The sequence below is a fragment of the Sitodiplosis mosellana genome, unplaced genomic scaffold (assembly GCF_009176505.1).
Source record: "Sitodiplosis mosellana isolate CC-2019 unplaced genomic scaffold, AAFC_SMos_1.0 Smas_scaffold_20, whole genome shotgun sequence".
Classification (NCBI taxonomy): Eukaryota; Metazoa; Arthropoda; class Insecta; order Diptera; family Cecidomyiidae; genus Sitodiplosis; species Sitodiplosis mosellana.
The window spans coordinates 440,875-459,828 of NW_022595262.1; the positions used below are offsets into that span (position 1 = coordinate 440,875).

The 18,954-nt window shown below is 35.4% G+C and overlaps 3 protein-coding genes across 3 annotated transcripts; all 3 read right to left on the reverse strand.

The window, feature by feature from the left end:
• Window positions 1–1,577: 1,577 nt before the first annotated feature.
• On the reverse strand, window positions 1,578–4,206 carry LOC129568568 (zinc finger MYM-type protein 1-like). The gene is made up of 3 exons (XM_055446620.1): window positions 4,078–4,206; window positions 3,854–4,021; window positions 1,578–3,766 (listed from the first exon to the last, which is right to left on the reverse strand). Exons 1-3 carry the CDS (start codon window positions 4,190–4,192, stop codon window positions 1,578–1,580), a joined length of 2,472 nt encoding a protein of 823 aa, XP_055302595.1. The 5' UTR covers window positions 4,193–4,206.
• Window positions 4,207–8,277: 4,071 nt separating this feature from the next.
• LOC129568529 (uncharacterized) lies at window positions 8,278–9,382 on the reverse strand. Its single transcript, XM_055446526.1, has 4 exons — window positions 9,158–9,382; window positions 8,870–8,995; window positions 8,608–8,757; window positions 8,278–8,550 (listed from the first exon to the last, which is right to left on the reverse strand). The coding sequence occupies exons 1-4, from the start codon at window positions 9,371–9,373 to the stop codon at window positions 8,353–8,355; spliced, it is 690 nt and encodes a 229-aa protein (XP_055302501.1). The 5' UTR covers window positions 9,374–9,382; the 3' UTR covers window positions 8,278–8,352.
• An 87-nt stretch (window positions 9,383–9,469) lies between these two features.
• LOC129568569 (atlastin-like) lies at window positions 9,470–11,414 on the reverse strand. Its single transcript, XM_055446622.1, has 5 exons — window positions 11,136–11,414; window positions 10,199–10,981; window positions 9,978–10,133; window positions 9,790–9,918; window positions 9,470–9,649 (listed from the first exon to the last, which is right to left on the reverse strand). Exons 1-5 carry the CDS (start codon window positions 11,394–11,396, stop codon window positions 9,470–9,472), a joined length of 1,509 nt encoding a protein of 502 aa, XP_055302597.1. The 5' UTR covers window positions 11,397–11,414.
• Between the last annotated feature and the right edge of the window lie 7,540 nt (window positions 11,415–18,954).

Consider the following 18,954-nt stretch of genomic DNA (forward strand, 5'->3'; position numbering starts at 1 on the left):
CATGTGAAGCTCGTTTGTTAGGTGAAGTTACTAAAAAGCCTGTCGAATCTGAAAAAATTGTGAAATTTAAATTTATTGTGCGCGATTTTGTATCAGAAAAACACTCATCAAACTTCCGAAAAAATGTAAGAATAGGTGGTGCGAGAGCCAATGAATTGTTTTCATCCGACAAGAAAGCCTCTGTTTTGAAACGGGAATTGGTCAAAAAAAGCAATTCACAAATGTTCGAGCCGGAAAGAGGTCGTACAATCACTGAAAACGCAATAAGAGCAGGCCAAAGTAGAAGGCGCCAAATGGATAAGCTATCACCGGATCCAGAAAAGGCTCTGAAAGATTTAGCACTTTCGCATGCTTATCGCTCTATGATTCGTTCGATTGGAGGTTCCCCCTTTTTTCACATCATGTATGCAAGTGAAAATCAGTTTTTATTGTATCGCGAATACTTTAAACGAACCAAGTACACGAAAATAACCTGCGACGCTACAGGATCGGTGGTACATAGACTAGGTAAGATTTTTTAAAATATTATTTCTCTATTTTCTTTTGTTCAATATGTGTCAAGCCGAATTCAAGTTTTTTTCGTTGAATTAAAATGTTCTCGTTTGTAATTCAACAGCAATCGCTAAAAGAATCATAATTTGCTTTATTTTCATATCGAAGCATTTACACCGTTAAAAATATCGACAGCTCTTTCGATTATATGATGTACATTTGAAAAAAAAAACATTTCGTCTGTGAGAAATAAACAAACACATTTTTTGAAGCGACAAGCAAAATCAGCCACACTTCAATCAACTGCACACTTATCGTCCAAAATACTTTTGGCGAAATAGTTTTTTTATGTATTAGACGGGATTGTTTCTGACATATCCCATACTGTGTGCGCGAACAAAATTAATAACCAGTGGGAGGTTTATGACGATAGAGATACGAAAAGTCCGAAATCTATTTCACCAAAAAAAGAATTTATAATAGATACATTAATGTATGTGATTTCTGAAAAGGGTAATTAATTTTGCTCAAGCACACATTACGGACCATGTCGTCTTTCTTTTCACTTCATATTATCTATGTTATCGAAAGCAAAGCAAAGCGAAAATATTTTCAAAAACAAAAGCATCTGCACAAAAAATAACGTTAATGAATCTTTAAGTTTTCTCACTGTAGAGCGATTCGTGGTCGATAAAAATGAAGCTACTAATTATTCGCCCAATTTTTTTTTTTCAATTCAAATTCTTTTACCTATCATTTCGTCTTTGAGCTAATTCTGAATAAAATAAAATATTTGATATCGAAGTTGCATTAATTATAATTATTAATTACCCAGTGGCTTTTTTTGGTGCGCTCGCGCCCGTGTGCAAAATTTTTTACGCGCCTTTTGAATTTTAACAGAAAATTCTATATTCCTTGTTTACATACATTACAAAGAACAAGCAAATGTTGGTCGAAAAGAAACAAGATCTGAAAGGAAGAGTGAAATGAAATACGGTGTGTTTAGCTTAGCAGCGTGAAAACTGAATAATTTATTAAACCTTCTTACTGTCTACGCAGTTTTAATGTCAAACTAAATCAAATTCTTAATCGAAATTGCATTTTCTAGCTTTGAGGTGGGCAAATTCATCAATAATTTGATCGTAATTCAATGTTTTTGCTACATCCTGTTCAATAGAAATTATCGCTAAATTGCTGAGTCGTTCCTGCAGCATTGTGCTTCGTAAGTACGTTTTGGTCAACTTCAATTTCGAAAAGGTGCGTTCTCCTGTTGCAACGCTTACAGGAAGCGTCAGGAGGATCTTGTAGGCAATGACCGCATTTGGTAGTGAGTTTTCTAATCTCTTTTTTGCGATTTCATTCAAAATGTCGATGGTATGTTCAATTTGGTGGCTTTCCATTATTTTGCCAACTATGCGCAGTTCGTTACATAATTCCTCGGCATCGATATCGGATTCGTTGTTGTGAGTCAGAGTTTCTTTCAAAAGTTTGCAATGCGTAATCAATTCGCCACTTGAATAGAGTGCGTTGAACTCCTTATACTCATAAAGAAACGCGTACAATTTGCTGTGTGAATTAATCACTTTGAATCGATCCTCAATCGATTCGGATGCAACGTCGACAACAAAATCAAAAAAGTTTTCTTTGAACAATTTTTCCGGATCTGTCTCGTTTCGGCGAGGTCTTCCTCTTCGGGTTTGTTCGAAATTCGCCGGAATTTCCAATTCATCGGCAATTTCGGTGGCTTCTGTAATAGCACGTTCATATCCGTTTTCTTTGTATTCAGCTAAAAACTGACTAATATCAGATAAGAGAGTTTCAACGCCGCTTAAATTCATGTCAATACGTTGCATCAGTTTTGATACGCGGTCAAAATTTTCCAATATTGCGTGCCATATACAGACCGAACAAATGAATTTAAAATCAATGAAGTTTATTATGCATTCCGCCTCGTACCGTACAGATGGTTCAAATGACTCAGAATTGCTGATTTCATCGAGTGTTGTAAGGATTTTATTGAGATTTCTACGAAGCGGCTTAATTGCATTTAATCGCGCCGACCAACGTGTTGTACTTAATGCTTTTGGCACCAAATCATGAATAGATGTGCAATGCTTCTTCAAAATATCCCAACGAGTAGTTGATGCTGAAAGAAAAGTGTAAATCTTCTGTACCGTAGCAAAGAAAGCACAAACTTCAATAGAAGCTGATGCAGCGTCATTCAATGACAAGTTCAATGTATGATTTGAGCATGGGATAAATACAGCCAACGGATTTATACTTTGAATTTGCGCTTGTACACCGATGTGCTTGCCTTTCATATTCGATCCGTTGTCGTATCCCTGACCTCGCATATTTTTGATTTCGATTTTGTGTTTATTTAGATTGTTAACAGCGATATCGGCCATCGCCTTTCCAGTCGTTTCGCTGACATCAACAAACTCGATAAAACTCTCTTTGATTTGAAAAAATCGCTTGTCGACATCAAAGTGTACATATCGAATAACAAACGTCATCTGCTCCTGACGACTCACGTCTGATGTGCAATCCAAAATCAACGAATAATACTTGCTTTCAATGATTTGGTCGATTATGTGTTGTCGCACTTTATTTCCAACGATAGTGATGAGTTCATTCTGTGTTGCGGGGCCTAGATATTTATTTCGAGAGCTACTTTCTAAATGATTTTTCATCACCAAATCAAATTCACCAATAGTTTGAGCCAGTTCATAAAAGTTGCCACTCGTATTGTCCGTTCCGGCAAATGCAATATTTTGTCGTGCCAAAAACATTGTCATTGCAACAAATCGTTCAAACACCTGCTTCAATTGCTTCTTTCTATCCAACAAACTCTTTTCCAATTGACATTCAATCGTAGTGTTATTCGATAATCTGTTGAATTGCTCCTTCCAAATACAGAAATTATCCAAATGACTTGCTGAAGTTTCATGACGTTGAATTGCTTGCGACAAATGTCTCCAATCTGAAAAGCCTTGACTTGCGTTGAACGGATTGAGTTGTGCATTTGAATTGAAAAGTAAACAGCAAAAACAATGAACTGAATCAAGCTGCCTTGAATAAATCAACCATTCCCGTTTAACTCTTTCGTTATTCGTGAGCGTTTTAGAATAATAATTTGAGGAAAATGTACGCCCATTCGTAATCGGGAATTTCATATCAATTTGATTTGGGCCTGTTTGAATAATACGCGTTCTCAGATTCTCTGACAATGTTGATGGAAAATTGGCCACGTCAGATATATCAATTTCCAAATCTAATCGAAAAAACATAACAATTGGATAAGTCAGTTGCCAATTGTACTTTGGAAAGGCAAAAATTGTTTCGCAAGTATAATAATGACCTGCAATCAATACCGATGCACCTAAAGATGGCGATATTTCTTCGACTTCCATCTTTTCTGTTGCTTCATTTTCCTCTGATAAACCACTTTCCATCTCTTCTGATAGATCTTTTGTATCGGACGCATTGCTATCAGTTGCTGATGGTATTTTCTCAAAGGTGCTAGCATCTTCAAAACGAAATGAATTAACAATGGCACAATTTCAAAATCACTGAAACACAAACCTTGGCTCCGAAAATAACAATCGAGCTTCCGCGTTTTTTTTACGCAATCAGCCTCTTTAGCTTCTTTCTCTTCGCGCCTTTTCTTGAAGTCATACCCTGATGGTTTTTTATTCATGGTATTTTATTCGGTTGAAATTTCACTCAAATTTTTATTTATTCGCACGAAATATATTTGATATAGACACAATAGAATGAAATCAGTGCTCAATTAGACACTTGTCGAACGAATGATTCGTGTTCTGTATAATGCGACGAAATCGCAATGCGCTTATACCGATATCGAACACAGAAAAAAAGATTTGTCATCATTTTTTTAATATTTGCAGCACTTTCAGTCTACTTGTATACAAGCAAGTTTTTTGTTCGTGTGGCGTGATTCATACTTCTTCAGAACGATATCGAACTGAGTTTCAATGTTTATATTCGCTTTAATCAGCTGTTGTGAAAACACGTTGCCATTTTGAGTGTTGAACAAAAAAAACAATTTTTCGATGTTTAGTTAATTTCAATCGCTTATGTCGATACCAGCGATGACAACAAAACGTCGTAATCTCGCGCTTTTTTCCAAAAAAAAATTGCATCGCTCGTGCGCCTTCGGCGCTCTCGCGCCTTTTCATTTATAAAAAATTGCATCGCTCGTGCGCCTTCGGCGCTCTCGCGCCTTTTCATTTAAAAAAAAATGCATAGCTCGTGCGCCTTCGGCGCCCTCGCGCCCGTGTGCAATGCACACGTTTGCTCCTATGTAAAAAAGTCCCTGATGAGAGTGCGCATGTATTAGTGACTGTGACAGCTATGTTACAATGTAAGTGACTATGCTACAGGAACGGCGCACATCAAAATTTCCGTGGGAAATTTCTCCGCACGCACCAAGGAAAAAAATCCGCTGAAATTTATTCCGTTTTTTTATGAAATTTATTCCGCAGGTAATAAGTCCGCAAGAATAAATTCCACATTTTTTTCGCTGTTTATTATCAAAAAAATATTCCGTGGGTATTTTCTCCGCCGGTATCATTTCAGAAATAAATTCCGCTTTGTATTTTTTCCGCCGGTATCATTTCAGAAATTAATCCCGTTCACAACCATTTTCACTCTTGCAAGAATTTATTCCGCCAATGTTTTTTCAGAAAAATAAAATACAGTAAATACAACAAATTTTTAACTTAGTGTTCATTTCGAACTGCTATTTTTTTCTTAATTCTATTTTGCAAAATTGCGCTGGAAGAGGCTGAATCATTAGCTACCATTTATGATAATATTGTCAGAAACAACTCTTCGACAAATCGGGCAAAAAACATCCTTCTTATTTTTTGCCAAGAACACCTTCCACATCACGAAACATTGATTGCATGTGGCCTGGTGTCTGCAAGGCAAGATCACAGTGGCTCTTGCACGTTCACAATTCATGACGCAATTTTGGGTGGGCAAGAAGTCTGTTTTGCCTTCAAGAAGGTCTTGGAAGCGGTGGTGTAATCGCCCGATTTCTGTCGAGGTTGCCGTTATTGTTGTTACATCTTCCAAGTCACTGTTCGAAGAATTACATGACTGACTCATTCGTTTGGAAGGCCTCATGTCGTCATTTGATGACTCGGCTTTGCGTTTTCTCGAAACAGGTGCAACAACAGGCATAGTTTGCATTTGACTTTGCGATTGTGATGATTTTTTTGCTTTTGATCGCGTCAACACGACTCTTCTTTCACCAGTTGTTTGTTTTCGTTTTGGCTTTGGCTTTGGCTTTGTAGCCACGATATTTTCTTGACTTTTTGCCGCAGTGCTCAGAATAACGGGCACATCATCATATTTTTCCGGTGGGCAACAGCATCTGTATAAATGTATACGGATACGTATTCGTAAATGCGATGGTGGCGCACCACGTCGATATCATCAAACTACATTCAAGCTGTCAAGCATAAAGTCTTTCTTTCTTGCGGCAGCTCTCACACCGAACGGTTCGGTAATTTGAAATTTGCTCTCATCAAAGTTTTTTTTACATTTTATTTCACTTTTTTATTTATTTTCTGGTGTTTTTTAGTTCTTTTTTCGAACATACTTATTATTTTCTTTCGTATTCCTTCAAATATTTATAGTTTTTCAATCAATTTCATCACATTAGTTTAATTACTTAACCTCAACCACGTTCAACGTTTTACAAAAGTAAGTGCATTTTATTTCGCAACATTTGGCTATATTTTACTTTGATTTGTATTCAAATCATATTATTATTTTAGAATTGTCAATCATATTATTTTATTTTACTCGATTCTACCGTTCTCTCCAGTGAACACCTGGAAATCGGTTTTGAAATTCAGCTAAAACTATTTTCCAACTGAAAATATTGCGAATAGGGTTTTTCAAAATTCTCATGAATCTTCGTTGCAAGTATGAAGACAAATGTCCAACCGCCTTATCGCTTCACATGTTTAACTAAACACATTCTTCAGAAAATGAAAAGTTACTTGAAACCATTACCTTTTTTACATGAAAACTTGTAAAATCCAAAATTCTATAACAAAAAAACATGTCAAAAATATAGATTAATTAATTATTTTATTATTAAATGAAAAATGACTTTTTTTATTCTGAAAAAAATAAGATTTAATTTCGCTTTGTTCGTCACATTCTTGGAGCTTCATTGCTCAACTTGCTTAACCGTTTGAAATAAACTGAAATACACACATTCTTCAGAGAATGAGAAGTTACTTTGAAGGTAAACATTGTTCACTTAGAATTTCTGATTGATATCGCTTATAAGAAATAAGAGCACTTTTTCAAGCTAAACAGTCACTATTACTTATCAATCGGTTAGAGTGGATTGGATTGCTTTTTTTAAGCAAAATCACAGAATTTTCACTGATTCACATTGAAAAGGCAATGTTTTTAAATACTAATATAAATTGTGGTAAAAAATACTGACAAACACTCGTTATCCAAACGTGGTCGTTTATTTTCGCTTGGTCGTCGTCCACGTGAAAAAATGCTCAATGGGCGACGATGGGATTGTTGATGAATCGAATCGGACTCATTGATTTCGTGTTGTCGGATAAAGGAATCAATGCTCGGCCGTTGTCGTTCGACTGTGGTTTTTCGACGGCGTCCAACCTATGCCGGCTTCTTCGGTTGTTCCGACAAAGAGACCCGACGGGCCAAAATTTTTGCCGCTCTCAGTAGGCGTACCTTTCGTTCGAGATCATCATTGCGTTCAAGTTCAACGAAACAATTTATTCGTCTGCGAAATTCGTCTTCATCCATTTCGCCTCGAGAACGTCCCATTGAGCGAGTCACTGTTAGAAAAGTTCAATTCAATTTCAGATTGATAAATAAATAATTGCAGCTAGTGTAAACAATTCTTTGTTTGTTTTATTGTTGTTGAGTGTAATAAGTTGAGCCGAAAAATACATTTAGTTCAAAAACTTTTGGTTCAGCCGGTGAAGCATAACCTCAAATAACCTCAATCCTATAAAATTGCTTGTCATTCATGTAGTAATGCTTCACTCGCTGAACCAAGAGTTTCTGAACCAAAAGTGTAGAATTTGGGTAAACTCATTATACTCAACAAACATTAATTAAAACAAAATAAAATTACTGCACTGGCTGTACTTGAAATTTATTCACATATATTTTTTTCGACGTGAAACGTGTTTCGTGTACCGGCTATCGGTACATAGTGCAGCCGGTTAAGCTAATTTTTTATTTTCATTATATTAATTATGATTCTTACCTCTGCGATCACTTTGTTTTCTTATGATTTTCATTTTTGTATTGAAATTTTGATCACTGTTTTTTTTATGAGAATTTTCTTCCTTTCTTTTGATGTTTCGTACAGTTTCGTATGTGCATACGTTCGTTCAACTGAATGCAACCAAATATGTCAAATGTAAATTGACTGAACGTTGACAGAATGTCATGTAGTTCTGACAATCAACCACGCTGTCTAATTAGGCGCTACCGCTATCTCGCGCCGCTCAAAAGCACAAATTGACGGACAGAAAGTGCGAGCACAAGATATATCATTATATTTGCAAGCTTACACAGACCTCTATTTAAAACCTGACGAGCCGTCCACACAACCTTGGATGTCTTCGTAGCGAATCTGGCCAATGTAACTGTGAGCGGAGCGTACGTCATAAGATTTGCGACGACTGATTTGGGCGAGGCATTGTACACTATTTTCGAAATAAAATTATAATTATTTATAATGAATTGATATCTTTGTAATTCAAATACAAATATTTTTGCATGGTCTTCATTGTGTACATAATTTTCTACATTTTACACATATTAGTGAATGATTCCTAGTCCTCGACGAATTGAATCACGGAATTGAACCCAATTGCTCGGCTCTCTTGGTGGTCTATGCGCCTCATTCGCTTGTTTCAAAACAATTCGCAAGTTATCTATGCTTCCCTCGAGTTCTTTGCGGTAGAATTGATGAGCTTGTGTGGACAGCTCATCATCGCCCATCTTCCTAGAAGCAAACTTAACACAAATACCAAAAATTAATTTAAAAAATGAGAAAAACTGATTCAACTGAACCTCTTGCAGAATCGTTGATTTCATGTTTAAAAACAAGTTGACGAAGTCATGGTCGCTCAAGAATGACCCACCAATTCCAGCTCGTACTCTGTTCTCGGACGACGCTTTCAACTCTCGACTCACCGTTTCACTATGTAAATTGGCCCTTTTCTACAATTGAGTTGTAAATTATTTCGTTAGTCACATTTGTAAGCACAGAAACTGATTAAATGACGTTTGAATGAATTCCTGCATGAACTCTATAATTTCACTGCACACTCACTAGGAAATCTTGACGCTTTGCTTCATTTCCTGCCTCTAATGGTGGCATTTTTTGCTCAATATTTGCTTCGATTTTTCGTTGGACCACAGAACTAAGCTTATTGTCTCCATTGTGTTGTGATTGGAACTAGATAATCAATAAGTTTTTTAAAATTGCTTCTTTCTTGCTTTTTCACTACTTTTTCAAATTCAATTAAATTTGGATCCATTTTAAATAGCTCTACGTCCTCAGTAGAGAATAATGAAATATGATCATTTGTTTTTATTCGAAAATATTCAATCTTCAAACCGGTTCAATGGCTGTGGTTTTAGAGTTTTGGTGAAGTTTCAAGAAATCGCTATGATCAAAGTAAGGATTTTCGATGAGTGCCTTCTGCATTAAATCGCTATATGATTGCACTGTTTCAGTGTATGATTCTAGTGTTTTAGTCAAGGTATCCTTCAGATGGTCCAAGTCTATTCTGAGATGCTCACGGCGACCCCTTGAAAAATCATCATCACCCATTTTTCTGGTGACGAACTGCAAGTCGAATATTATGTTTAGTTCTTCGATTGAATAATATGGATTTCGAATTTAGCTTGAAACACATTTAATTCACTTTTAGAAATAAAACGTGCAACATACATCCGATAAAGCATCTTGCACTGCTGACTGTAACACATCATACAATTTTGAATAACTAAGCTCAGGACTGGAACTCTCGATCTCATCCAGAATCCTTTTTTGAACCGATGCAAGCAATTCAGAACCTATTCTATCATTATGTAAATTTGCTCTTTCCTAAAAGAAATTTGATAATTAATTCGTTTTCATTTTCCTGAACTTTGAATCCAACGATATAATGTTGATGTCAATAAATAAATAAAAAATCAAAAAAGAACGAGCTTCTCGAAAAAGAATGTACCCAACTGAATACTCACAATGAAATCCTTGAGTTTTCTCTCATTATGGCCTTTGATTAAAAGAAATCGTTGCTCGGTGCCGTTTTTGATTTTATCTTGGAAAGTGTTTCGGAATTTGTTGCCACCAAGCGTTGGTTTTTCTAAAAACTATATGAAGTTTTATTGAAATATTGTAAAATATTCACGAATATTTTCCAAATACAAACTTGAGCCAATGTTTCGTTCTTTGTTTTCTCATGAAGCTCAATGAGTTCATTTTCTGTCATATATGAATCGACTGCTTCAAGTGTTTGCTCCATTTTATCGCTATAGTGACGCAAACAATCATCACAAAAAATACTATTGCTAGTCTCAGCGGTTGCCTATTTGAACAAATAAAGCTTTATTCTTCAACTTTTGCTTCAAAAATATTCAAGGAAAGGCTCACCATCAAAATGGATTTTGGTTTGGGCAATGCATTTCCGTTGAAGATATTTGTGTAAGCCTGCAGATATTGCGACACATCTCGTGCCCGAATTTTTTCGCCATTAATTTGTTTGATGATAAGATTTTCTGGTGCGAAAAGTGCTAGCGTCAATTCTTTCACGAATTTTTTAAATTGTGGTGAGACTTGTTGCACATCACCCGTAAAGTTTACCGAATCCGAATATACCACTATATTCCCTGGAGTGGGCAGTAAAAATCCACCGATTTCGTGAAAACTCATTGCGATTTTTTGTCGTAACTCTTGCATTTCTATCGTCTGATCACTGTTTTCAGCAAGAACTTCATCAATTAGTCTATGCCCATTGCCATACGGTATTTCAGATTCGTATGACCAGTCTCGTACGATGAAGAGCAGTTTCTGGAACGGTTTTTCATTCATCTGTTCGATAGCGAGCCTTTCATATTCAGTAAATAGCTGCAAGTGTTGTAGGTCATCTTCGCGAATATTATGCATCAAATTGTAACACTGAACGGATGACAACATCATGCTGAGTGCGAATATCGCGGTACAATCATGTACACTGCTGCGGTAATCAAAAATGCCTTGAGTGTCGAGTAAAATGATTGCAATTTTATCACCATTCGGGAAGTCGTGGGTAAAAATATCCGACCACATCCAAATTCCGATTGTTTCAGGCTTTCGACCGCCTCTCCATTTGAATCCATTCAGTCGGCTGTTATTTGTTGTTTCGCCGAGCCAATCAGACGCATTGTGTTTTTTGTACTGTCCGAAATGTAATTGAAAACGTTTTGTTATTACCACAAATGTGAGACTCGAAGCAATGTTTGAAGAAATGCATTATGTTTTGTGAATATATTTACAAAAGGTGCACTTCTTCGATAAACATCCACATTGTTATTATTATTTAGATTATTACCTGCGCATCGAGATATTTAATGAAAAAATTCATTAAAAAACTCTTGCCTTGTCGAAAGGCACCGGCAATCGAAACAACCACGACGTATCGATCTTTGATGTTGGCAACCTCTAGAATTTGCTTGAGCTCATTGACTTGCAACTGGAAGGTGTGGTTAACAGGAGCCATGATTTGAATGGCCTGCCCTATATTCTGCTCTTCGGCTGAAACATTTAAGCAAAAAATGCTAACAAAAATCACGAAAGTACAAACGAACTTCATGACTGACTATTTACCACTGATGCCTTTAGAACTGGAGGCATGGAGCGGTATTTATGATAATTCTTACACAGTTCGAAAAAGTCCAACCATACGTTTGATAAGCATTTCCGATTACTCATGATTTGTAAAGGGGAAAAACTAAAAAAAATAAGTTGCGCGATAAGTAATGATTGTATTGTCATATCTCAACTTGAGTGAATCATTGCATCTTCTATTTTAAATATAAATGAAATTGAATGTTTTGCATGTTTTTGCGATAGCGAAAAATTGAGTCATCAAAACGTGAACTCGCAGTAAACGTTCCCATTCATCAACAGCTATGGAAGGAGTCAAGTCATGTTCGATAAGCAAAGAACTCAAATAAGTCTCATTATCAATATACAATGTATAAGTACATTAAAAAAACTCAAAGTTTGCGGTTGTCGTCTTTGTTAGTATATGACACTTTGTATGTTTGAACATTTAAAAAGAATTTCAATATAAATAGTCATTTATTGGGGATAGATATGAACAAATAGAAAATATTCAATTTCTACATATTTAAACATCGAAATGAAAAAAAGGTAAGTTATAGCTAGGTGTACCAAATTCACATGTGGAAATATTATTCTTCAAAAGCCTTCAAAGCTTGAATCAAATATGTAAAACATTACATGGTTTTCATTTGCGTTTAAGGTGTTGCGTCAGATTGTATTTCCAGACAAATCATTTTTAACACACTCCGCATTGAAATGACTCAACACCACTGTGATGAACTCGCACGTGTTGAATTAGATGGATTTTCTGATATGTTGCGAAACTTCTGCACATGTAACATTCATAGCGTCGACATTTGTACAATGTACATCGATTCATGTTGCTCTATTTCTGGCTCTTGAAGAAATTTCCTAGTACAGAGCATACTTCTGAATAGAATACTACTTGTTATGTATGCGTATATGAGCGTTTAAATTGCGTCGCGCTGGCGATTGATAATTACACAATTTACACTTATGCAGTTTCCTATACTGCAAACGCTTCTCCTTCATCCTTTCTTTGGCAGCCTGCTTCGCATCACATATAGTAGTGTTCTCTGCTTTGCCTTTTAGTTCGGGTGACTTCGATTTTGTAGCAAATATTTTATGAATATTACAATATTTCACGTCAACATTGTATGAAGCGTTAGCACATTGTTGTGTTGGTTTGCTTTCTATTAGCTTCACTTTTGCGCTTATCACACGTCTAACTTTGGTCTCCAATCGGACTTGAGTCGAATCGAAGTCCTTTATATTAGGCGATCTAACGTTCCGTAAGACATTTCTTGTATGACAGGTCACAATCGGTTCCCCGATGGCATGCGGCACATAATGTTGGTTTGGAATTGACACCATGGAAATAGAATCCATTGCTTTCGAATTTTTTTGAATACCCTGCATTAATTTAGCATGGATGTCGTTTCGCCATGGTTGCCACAGATTCATCGTATTGAATGTAGATTCTGTAAAAATAAGAGCAAAAATAAATTATTTTATAAAATTATGATATAAATAAAAAGAATTACATTAGTAATCCCGAAGTTTTCCGTACCGTTGGCCTGCGTTGTCCGTAGGTACTTTTGGTTATTTTTTGTGAATTTTCTTGAAATAAAGGCAGTGAAAATATAATAATAAAAATAAAGTGAAAAATCAGTCACTTTAACTAAAACTTCGACAATTTTGTATGAGAGGTACCCGTAAACCGATTCTCATTGGCTTAACTACTACTGAAAGTTTGAAACCATTCGGAATCGATTTACGGGTAGCTCGCATACAAAATTTTTGAAATTTTGACTAAAATTACCGATATTTGGACAATTTGGTATGAGAGGTACCCGTAAACCGATTCCTATTGGCTTCAAACTTTTCAAAGTTTCATTTTTTGGAGAAAAAATGAGATTCTGAAAGTTTCATGTTGATCGCATTTGCAGAAGTTTGATTTTTTGTCCTCAATTTTTGTCGAAATTTTCTTGGAAAAAATTGAGGCCAAAAACCAAACTTCTGCAAATGCGATCAACATGAAACTTTCAGAAATTTATTCATTCTCCAAAAAATGAAACCTCAGAAATTTTCAAGCCAATAAGAGTCGGTTTACGAGTACCTCCCATACAAAATTGTCCAAAAATCGGTAATTTTAGTCAAAATTTCAAAAAATTTGTATGGGAGATACCCGTAAATCGATTCCGATTGGTTTCAAACTTTCAGAATCTTATTTTTCTCTCAAAAAATGAATACTCAGAAAGTTTGAAGCCAATCAAAATCGATTAACGGGTACCTCCCATACAAAATTGTCCAAAAATCGGTAATTTTAGTGAAAATTCCAAAAAATTTGTATGGGAGGTACCCGTAAATCGATTCCGATTGGTTTCAAAATTTCATAATCTTATTTTTCTCTCAAAAAATGAATTCCCAGAAAGTTTGAAGCCAATCGGAGTCGATTTACGGGTACCTCCCATACAAAATCGTCTATTTTTTGAGTTTTTCTTAGGGCAAGTACCCCAGGATCAAATCGAAAATGGCTCATCTTCGAACTTAAACTAAGTTTTTCGGATACAAAACTTTTGGCATTTCCAGATCCTGATTATCACAATTATTTTTTGAGTTATCGTGTTAACAAACACCAACGACAACGACGACGGCACACGAACGGAAAAGTATCTCAAAAAGTGGTTTTCTACGCGTTTCATGAGTTTTTATGATGATCTAAGCTAATTTTGCGAAAAAAGTTTTCGGGACCAATTCCTATACTTTCCCTTGACACGTTGTGTACGGAAAAGTAAAAACAACGGTTACCCTTCAAAGTTTTGCAGAAAATTAGTCTATTTGTTCAATTGTTACAATTTAGACTATGTTACAATTTGGACGGTTTATGATACTTGAAAAATTTTGAAAAATTTCGCCATAGAATATGAAAAATAAGTAGGCAACTGTCCATGATTTGCTTGTCGATAATAGCACTAAAATGTGACCACAATTTCTTACCCGTGGGATTAATATGTTGAAAGCAAAAAATCGCAACTTTGTTTTTCAACTACAAAATAATAACAGAAGATCGCTGAGCTGCTCAGTTAGAAGCAACGAATTCAAGTAACTTCTGGAACAGTTTGTACGAGTATTTATACTCTCGATTTTAGCTAAACTATGAAATCAAATACACATTACGCGCATCCCCTAGAGGCTCATTATTTTCAAAATGCTAATGAATTCCTCGAATATCGTCTGGCACGTTGCCAAAGATGGAATAATAAGATAATTTAAGAATGTTCCTAGAATTTTAATCCATTTTATTACCTGATTTGGACCTTATTCGTCTGCTATCGGATTTAATTCTTTGGTTAAAATTTTCGGTACATGAGACCAACAGACAAAAACTTCACGGAACGGTCATCAATCAGTACTTAAATAGCTACTGTCTACTTTACAAACCATAAATTTGACAAGTTTGCATTGCAAAATATTCTAAATCGCCAAATTGACCCATTTTGGTTGAAATTCTTCTTGTAATCGGATAAAAATATTGTATGCATTCAATGTCTATGAACAGAAATGGGATCAAAAACATCCAAAAATCGAAATCGTTACTAAATGACATCATAAAATGTATGTGTAAGTTGTAGATATTGACGAGCCAAACTGAACCTCATCATCGGTTTTTGCTGAAATTTGGTTAGAATAATGGAATCGGTCGAAATGTTGCGATCTAAAATGGCTTCCGAAATCGCTGTCATGAAAATTTTGATATAGGGCTTGCCATGGGTTTTTATATGGTACCCATATGCAATCTTTGCGCCAAACCTATTTTTTTGAGGTATATTTTTCGAAACTGCCCGGGCCATTTAGATGAGGAACAACTTCTTTTTGGAGCAGTCTAATGTACATTGTTCAATGTGCAGACAATCAGAGTTTAGTTCGCGTTGAATCTGTGTACAATGTACAGTGTCCGATTTATGTATTGGCCGCATTGACAGTTGTTGGCAATTATGCGCCTTGTAACATATAGGTCATCACACTCATCAATTTTGGTACGAATTTGTTACGTTTTAGTATGCTTTTGTAATAACCCTACATAAAACCGTTGTGTTTGTGTTATGTACATTGTTTGGTTGGCACAACCGTTTTGGTTTTTCAGCATTATTCCTAAATTTCAATGTGGACAATACATAATTCGGACACTGTACATATCTATTGACTAGATCGAGAGGAGAGTAAGTTCATCTGACTTTGTTGTGAAAGAGAAGAGTAAGTTTCTTTCGACTCAAAAATGGTTAAACGTGAGTATGTTCATTTTTGGCGGGTCCTCGCGGTTTTCCACGGTTTCCGCGGAACTGATAAAAGATAACAACTTGGTGTCTTCGGCAAAGTTGTAGCACTCGAGGTCTTCTATAACATTGCTGAAGTCAAATATCTCTTATCACTTATCAGTTCCGCGAAAAGCGCGAAAAATGATAAGAAAAAAAAAGTTCTATATAAAATTTGCTTTTTTATGTGCGCGATTTGCGCGCAACTGATAAGAGATAAGAGATAGATGTCTTCAGCAATGTTAAAGAAAACCTCCAGTACTACAACTTTGCCGAAGACACCATGTTGTTATCTTTTATCAGTTTCGCGGAAACCGTGAAAAACCGCGGAGGCTAGACGGGATGCCAACATACTTCCTTTTAACGCAGATAGAATCAACAGAAATCATACTCTCCTCTTTCAAAATATATTAGAATTTTTTCACATACTCTCCTCTCGATATAGTCAACAGATATATGGATTGCATTTATCTGTTATTTTTCATTTATTCTGAGTGGACACACACACAACACTAAAGCGGAAACGATGACATGTTTGTGCGTGTGTGCTCAAAATAAAACAAGAATAATATATAAATGCAGTCCACATGAACAAATTTAACACAAACTATACTCTTACTTCACAATTATCGCAAAGATTTACTTGGCATAAATAAACGTCTCACAAAGTATGCTTCATCATAAAGCCTTTATAAAAAAGGTTTGTATCTAACTTTCTGTTTATTTGTCACTGAATGTAGATTTATTGTGTTTAAAATGATAAAGAGATTAAAAATATCTCAAATCCAAGTGATAATGCAATCAACGAGTATTTCCTTTTGTACTGTTCTACTGACTACAACATTGGCTATTTTCCACTCAGTCAGTGAGCATCAACTCATTAAAATGAACGCTAATTTATTATATTTCACTTTAATCGCACTCACGATCCAGAATTTAGTCGCTTGTGCAAATCATCATCATATCTGTGATTGTGACTATGTGGACAACTTTGGTTCCATTCCAGGCATATTCATTATTACCTTTATTTGCATTGAAAACTTCCGCGAAAACACTTTATTCACCAATGATGTAAAGTTTAAATGTAAAAGAATATTTACCAATTTTACAAAAGTGCAATTGGTTCGGTTAAATTTAAGGACTGTGAATTGCTTGAAATCGAGAAAAACTTTTTTGAATTTATATTCCAATGTGCATTGTTTGAATATATCGCATCTTAACATAGCTCATTACCGCAAAAATTCTTCAAAGGCGCTAAAATCTCGTCGAAGTTGATTTTTCATTTAACAATATCAAAGAAATTGATGATTTGGCGTTTTTTGGTGATCTAAGTCTAGAAAAAGTGAACCTATCTAACAATCAACTTACGGTCCTACCTAAAAAAACTCTTCGAAAATCATTCACATTTAACACACTTGGACGTGTCGAGCAATAGAATTACCGAAGTAGCTTCGGATTCATTAAGAAGCCTTCGGATAGTGCATTTGGATCTGTCAAACAATCCCATCAAATGGATTGACAACACAACATTTTTGACTCTCGTAAAATTGCAGCATTTGAATATCTCACGCGCATCGCTGAAGCAGATAAAATCCGGCACATATATACACCAAATGAACTTACAATATATAAATTTATCGAAAAACGACATTAAAATGTTGGACGCCAATATTTTTTCACCACATTTGGATAATCTGTTAATGCTTGGTGTTGCAGATAATCCATTGGAGACATTCAATGGTTTCACTAGTGCGATTTTTTCAAAAATTGTTGGCATTGAAAGAAAAAATTTAAATGCATTTTTTCGAATACTATTTCCAAACCGACCAATTGGACGTCATTGGATAGTGTTCCAAGGAAAATGAAATGCACTTTACATGATGAAGATAATGGGCACCAATATTCGATTTCTTTGAGCGAAATGCCCACAATAAGTGAAAGGGCAACAACAGAAAATGAACAGAAAGCAACGGTAGAAATGGAAGGAACAAATGAAACCAAAGAAGCGAGAAAAGACACGACTTGTAAAGAATCGCATGGTGCTTATTCATCTTAACACATACTCATAACAACGTGGATTAATAGCACGTGTTTGATGATTGGCGAAATTGTATTGATTCTGCTTGTTGTTAAAAAACGAATGATCAGAAAAACGGATGTTGCAAAAGTTTTCTACCGGACAAACGCTAATGAGTCCTTGCATTCCATCGAAAATGCCAATAATGAAGCTATCATACATAAATAATTTTGGCTGAGGAATGATTTTTATGCCCGTTGTAAGTGGTTCGGATTTAATTAAATCCAAAAATTTAATTTTCAACTTTGCGAAAACGGCCAAAAAATGAAAGCCAATAAGTCAAAGCATAAAATTTGGCCGAAAACAAGAAAAATTGATCTTATGAGTACACTCGATATGCGTTATGGGGCTTTGAAATCGTGATTTTCCCGAATTTTGTTAACCGTTTGTCTGTAATGTGGGGTCTATATGACCCCAGATACTCTAAATTCGCTATAACTTTTTAATTTCAAGTTGTTTGATGTTATAATTTATTGACATCTTCAATCTAGTAGAAACACGCATTTTGAGCACTTATTTGTCAAAATCGGTCCATAAAAACCCGAGATATCCTAACTTGAAGAGAAAACTTACAAATGCTGTAAGATGGGGTCATATGGACCCCAAATTGAAATGCCCATATTATTGTTAAAATCTTATTTTATCTCATTAAATCAAGGATATTTTTAAAATTTGAAGTTTCATCTTCATTTTTAGCCATATTTTGTTCAGATACGACAAGTAGTTTCATTGTTTTGATCACTTCAAAATGGCACCTAAATTGATGAAATTCCAGTTTTCATCGAATTATTACATCTTATTGGTCAAAATAATACGGTACGGAAGGTTCCCGTAAATCGCTTTCGATTGGCTTCAAAATGTCAGGGATTGCGTTTTTTGGTAAAAAAATTAGATTCAGGAAGTTTCATGACGTTTGGAATATCACAAATGGGATTTCTTTCGGAATTTTACTTTCACGGTTTCACAAAAAACTCATTTACCTATCTAAATCTTGTGCTGCCCTAAAATCCCCATAAACAAGGCACAGATATGGCTTTCGGTGCTTGATTTGAAGCTGGCTAGAAGTTTTGGATGAGCAGACTATCGACAAATATGTTCTTGAGCGACGTGAAAACCGATAAATCAACAAACAATTGAATCACACCTTATTGTTTTCACTAATTCAATAT

What these genes read in the sequence shown, in the direction of transcription:
- LOC129568529 (XM_055446526.1), bottom strand. Translation starts at nt 9,373, where the DNA reads ATGGGTGATGATGATTTTTCAAGGGGTCGCCGTGAGCATCTCAGAATA. An exon ending in AAACCACAGCCATTGAACCG is followed by an intron (nt 8,996 to 9,157) that starts GTTTGAAGATTG and finishes TTGATTATCTAG; the next exon opens with TTCCAATCACAACACAATGG. An exon ending in CAAAGCGTCAAGATTTCCTA is followed by an intron (nt 8,758 to 8,869) that starts GTGAGTGTGCAG and finishes ACTCAATTGTAG; the next exon opens with AAAAGGGCCAATTTACATAG.
- LOC129568569 (XM_055446622.1), bottom strand. Translation starts at nt 11,396, where the DNA reads ATGAAGTTCGTTTGTACTTTCGTGATTTTTGTTAGCATTTTTTGCTTA. An exon ending in AACCAAAATCCATTTTGATG is followed by an intron (nt 10,134 to 10,198) that starts GTGAGCCTTTCC and finishes TTGTTCAAATAG; the next exon opens with GCAACCGCTGAGACTAGCAA. An exon ending in GAAAACTCAAGGATTTCATT is followed by an intron (nt 9,650 to 9,789) that starts GTGAGTATTCAG and finishes AATTTCTTTTAG; the next exon opens with GAAAGAGCAAATTTACATAA.
- LOC129568568 (XM_055446620.1), bottom strand. Translation starts at nt 4,192, where the DNA reads ATGAATAAAAAACCATCAGGGTATGACTTCAAGAAAAGGCGCGAAGAG. An exon ending in TTGTTATTTTCGGAGCCAAG is followed by an intron (nt 4,022 to 4,077) that starts GTTTGTGTTTCA and finishes TTCGTTTTGAAG; the next exon opens with ATGCTAGCACCTTTGAGAAA. An exon ending in TGCATCGGTATTGATTGCAG is followed by an intron (nt 3,767 to 3,853) that starts GTCATTATTATA and finishes TTTTTCGATTAG; the next exon opens with ATTTGGAAATTGATATATCT.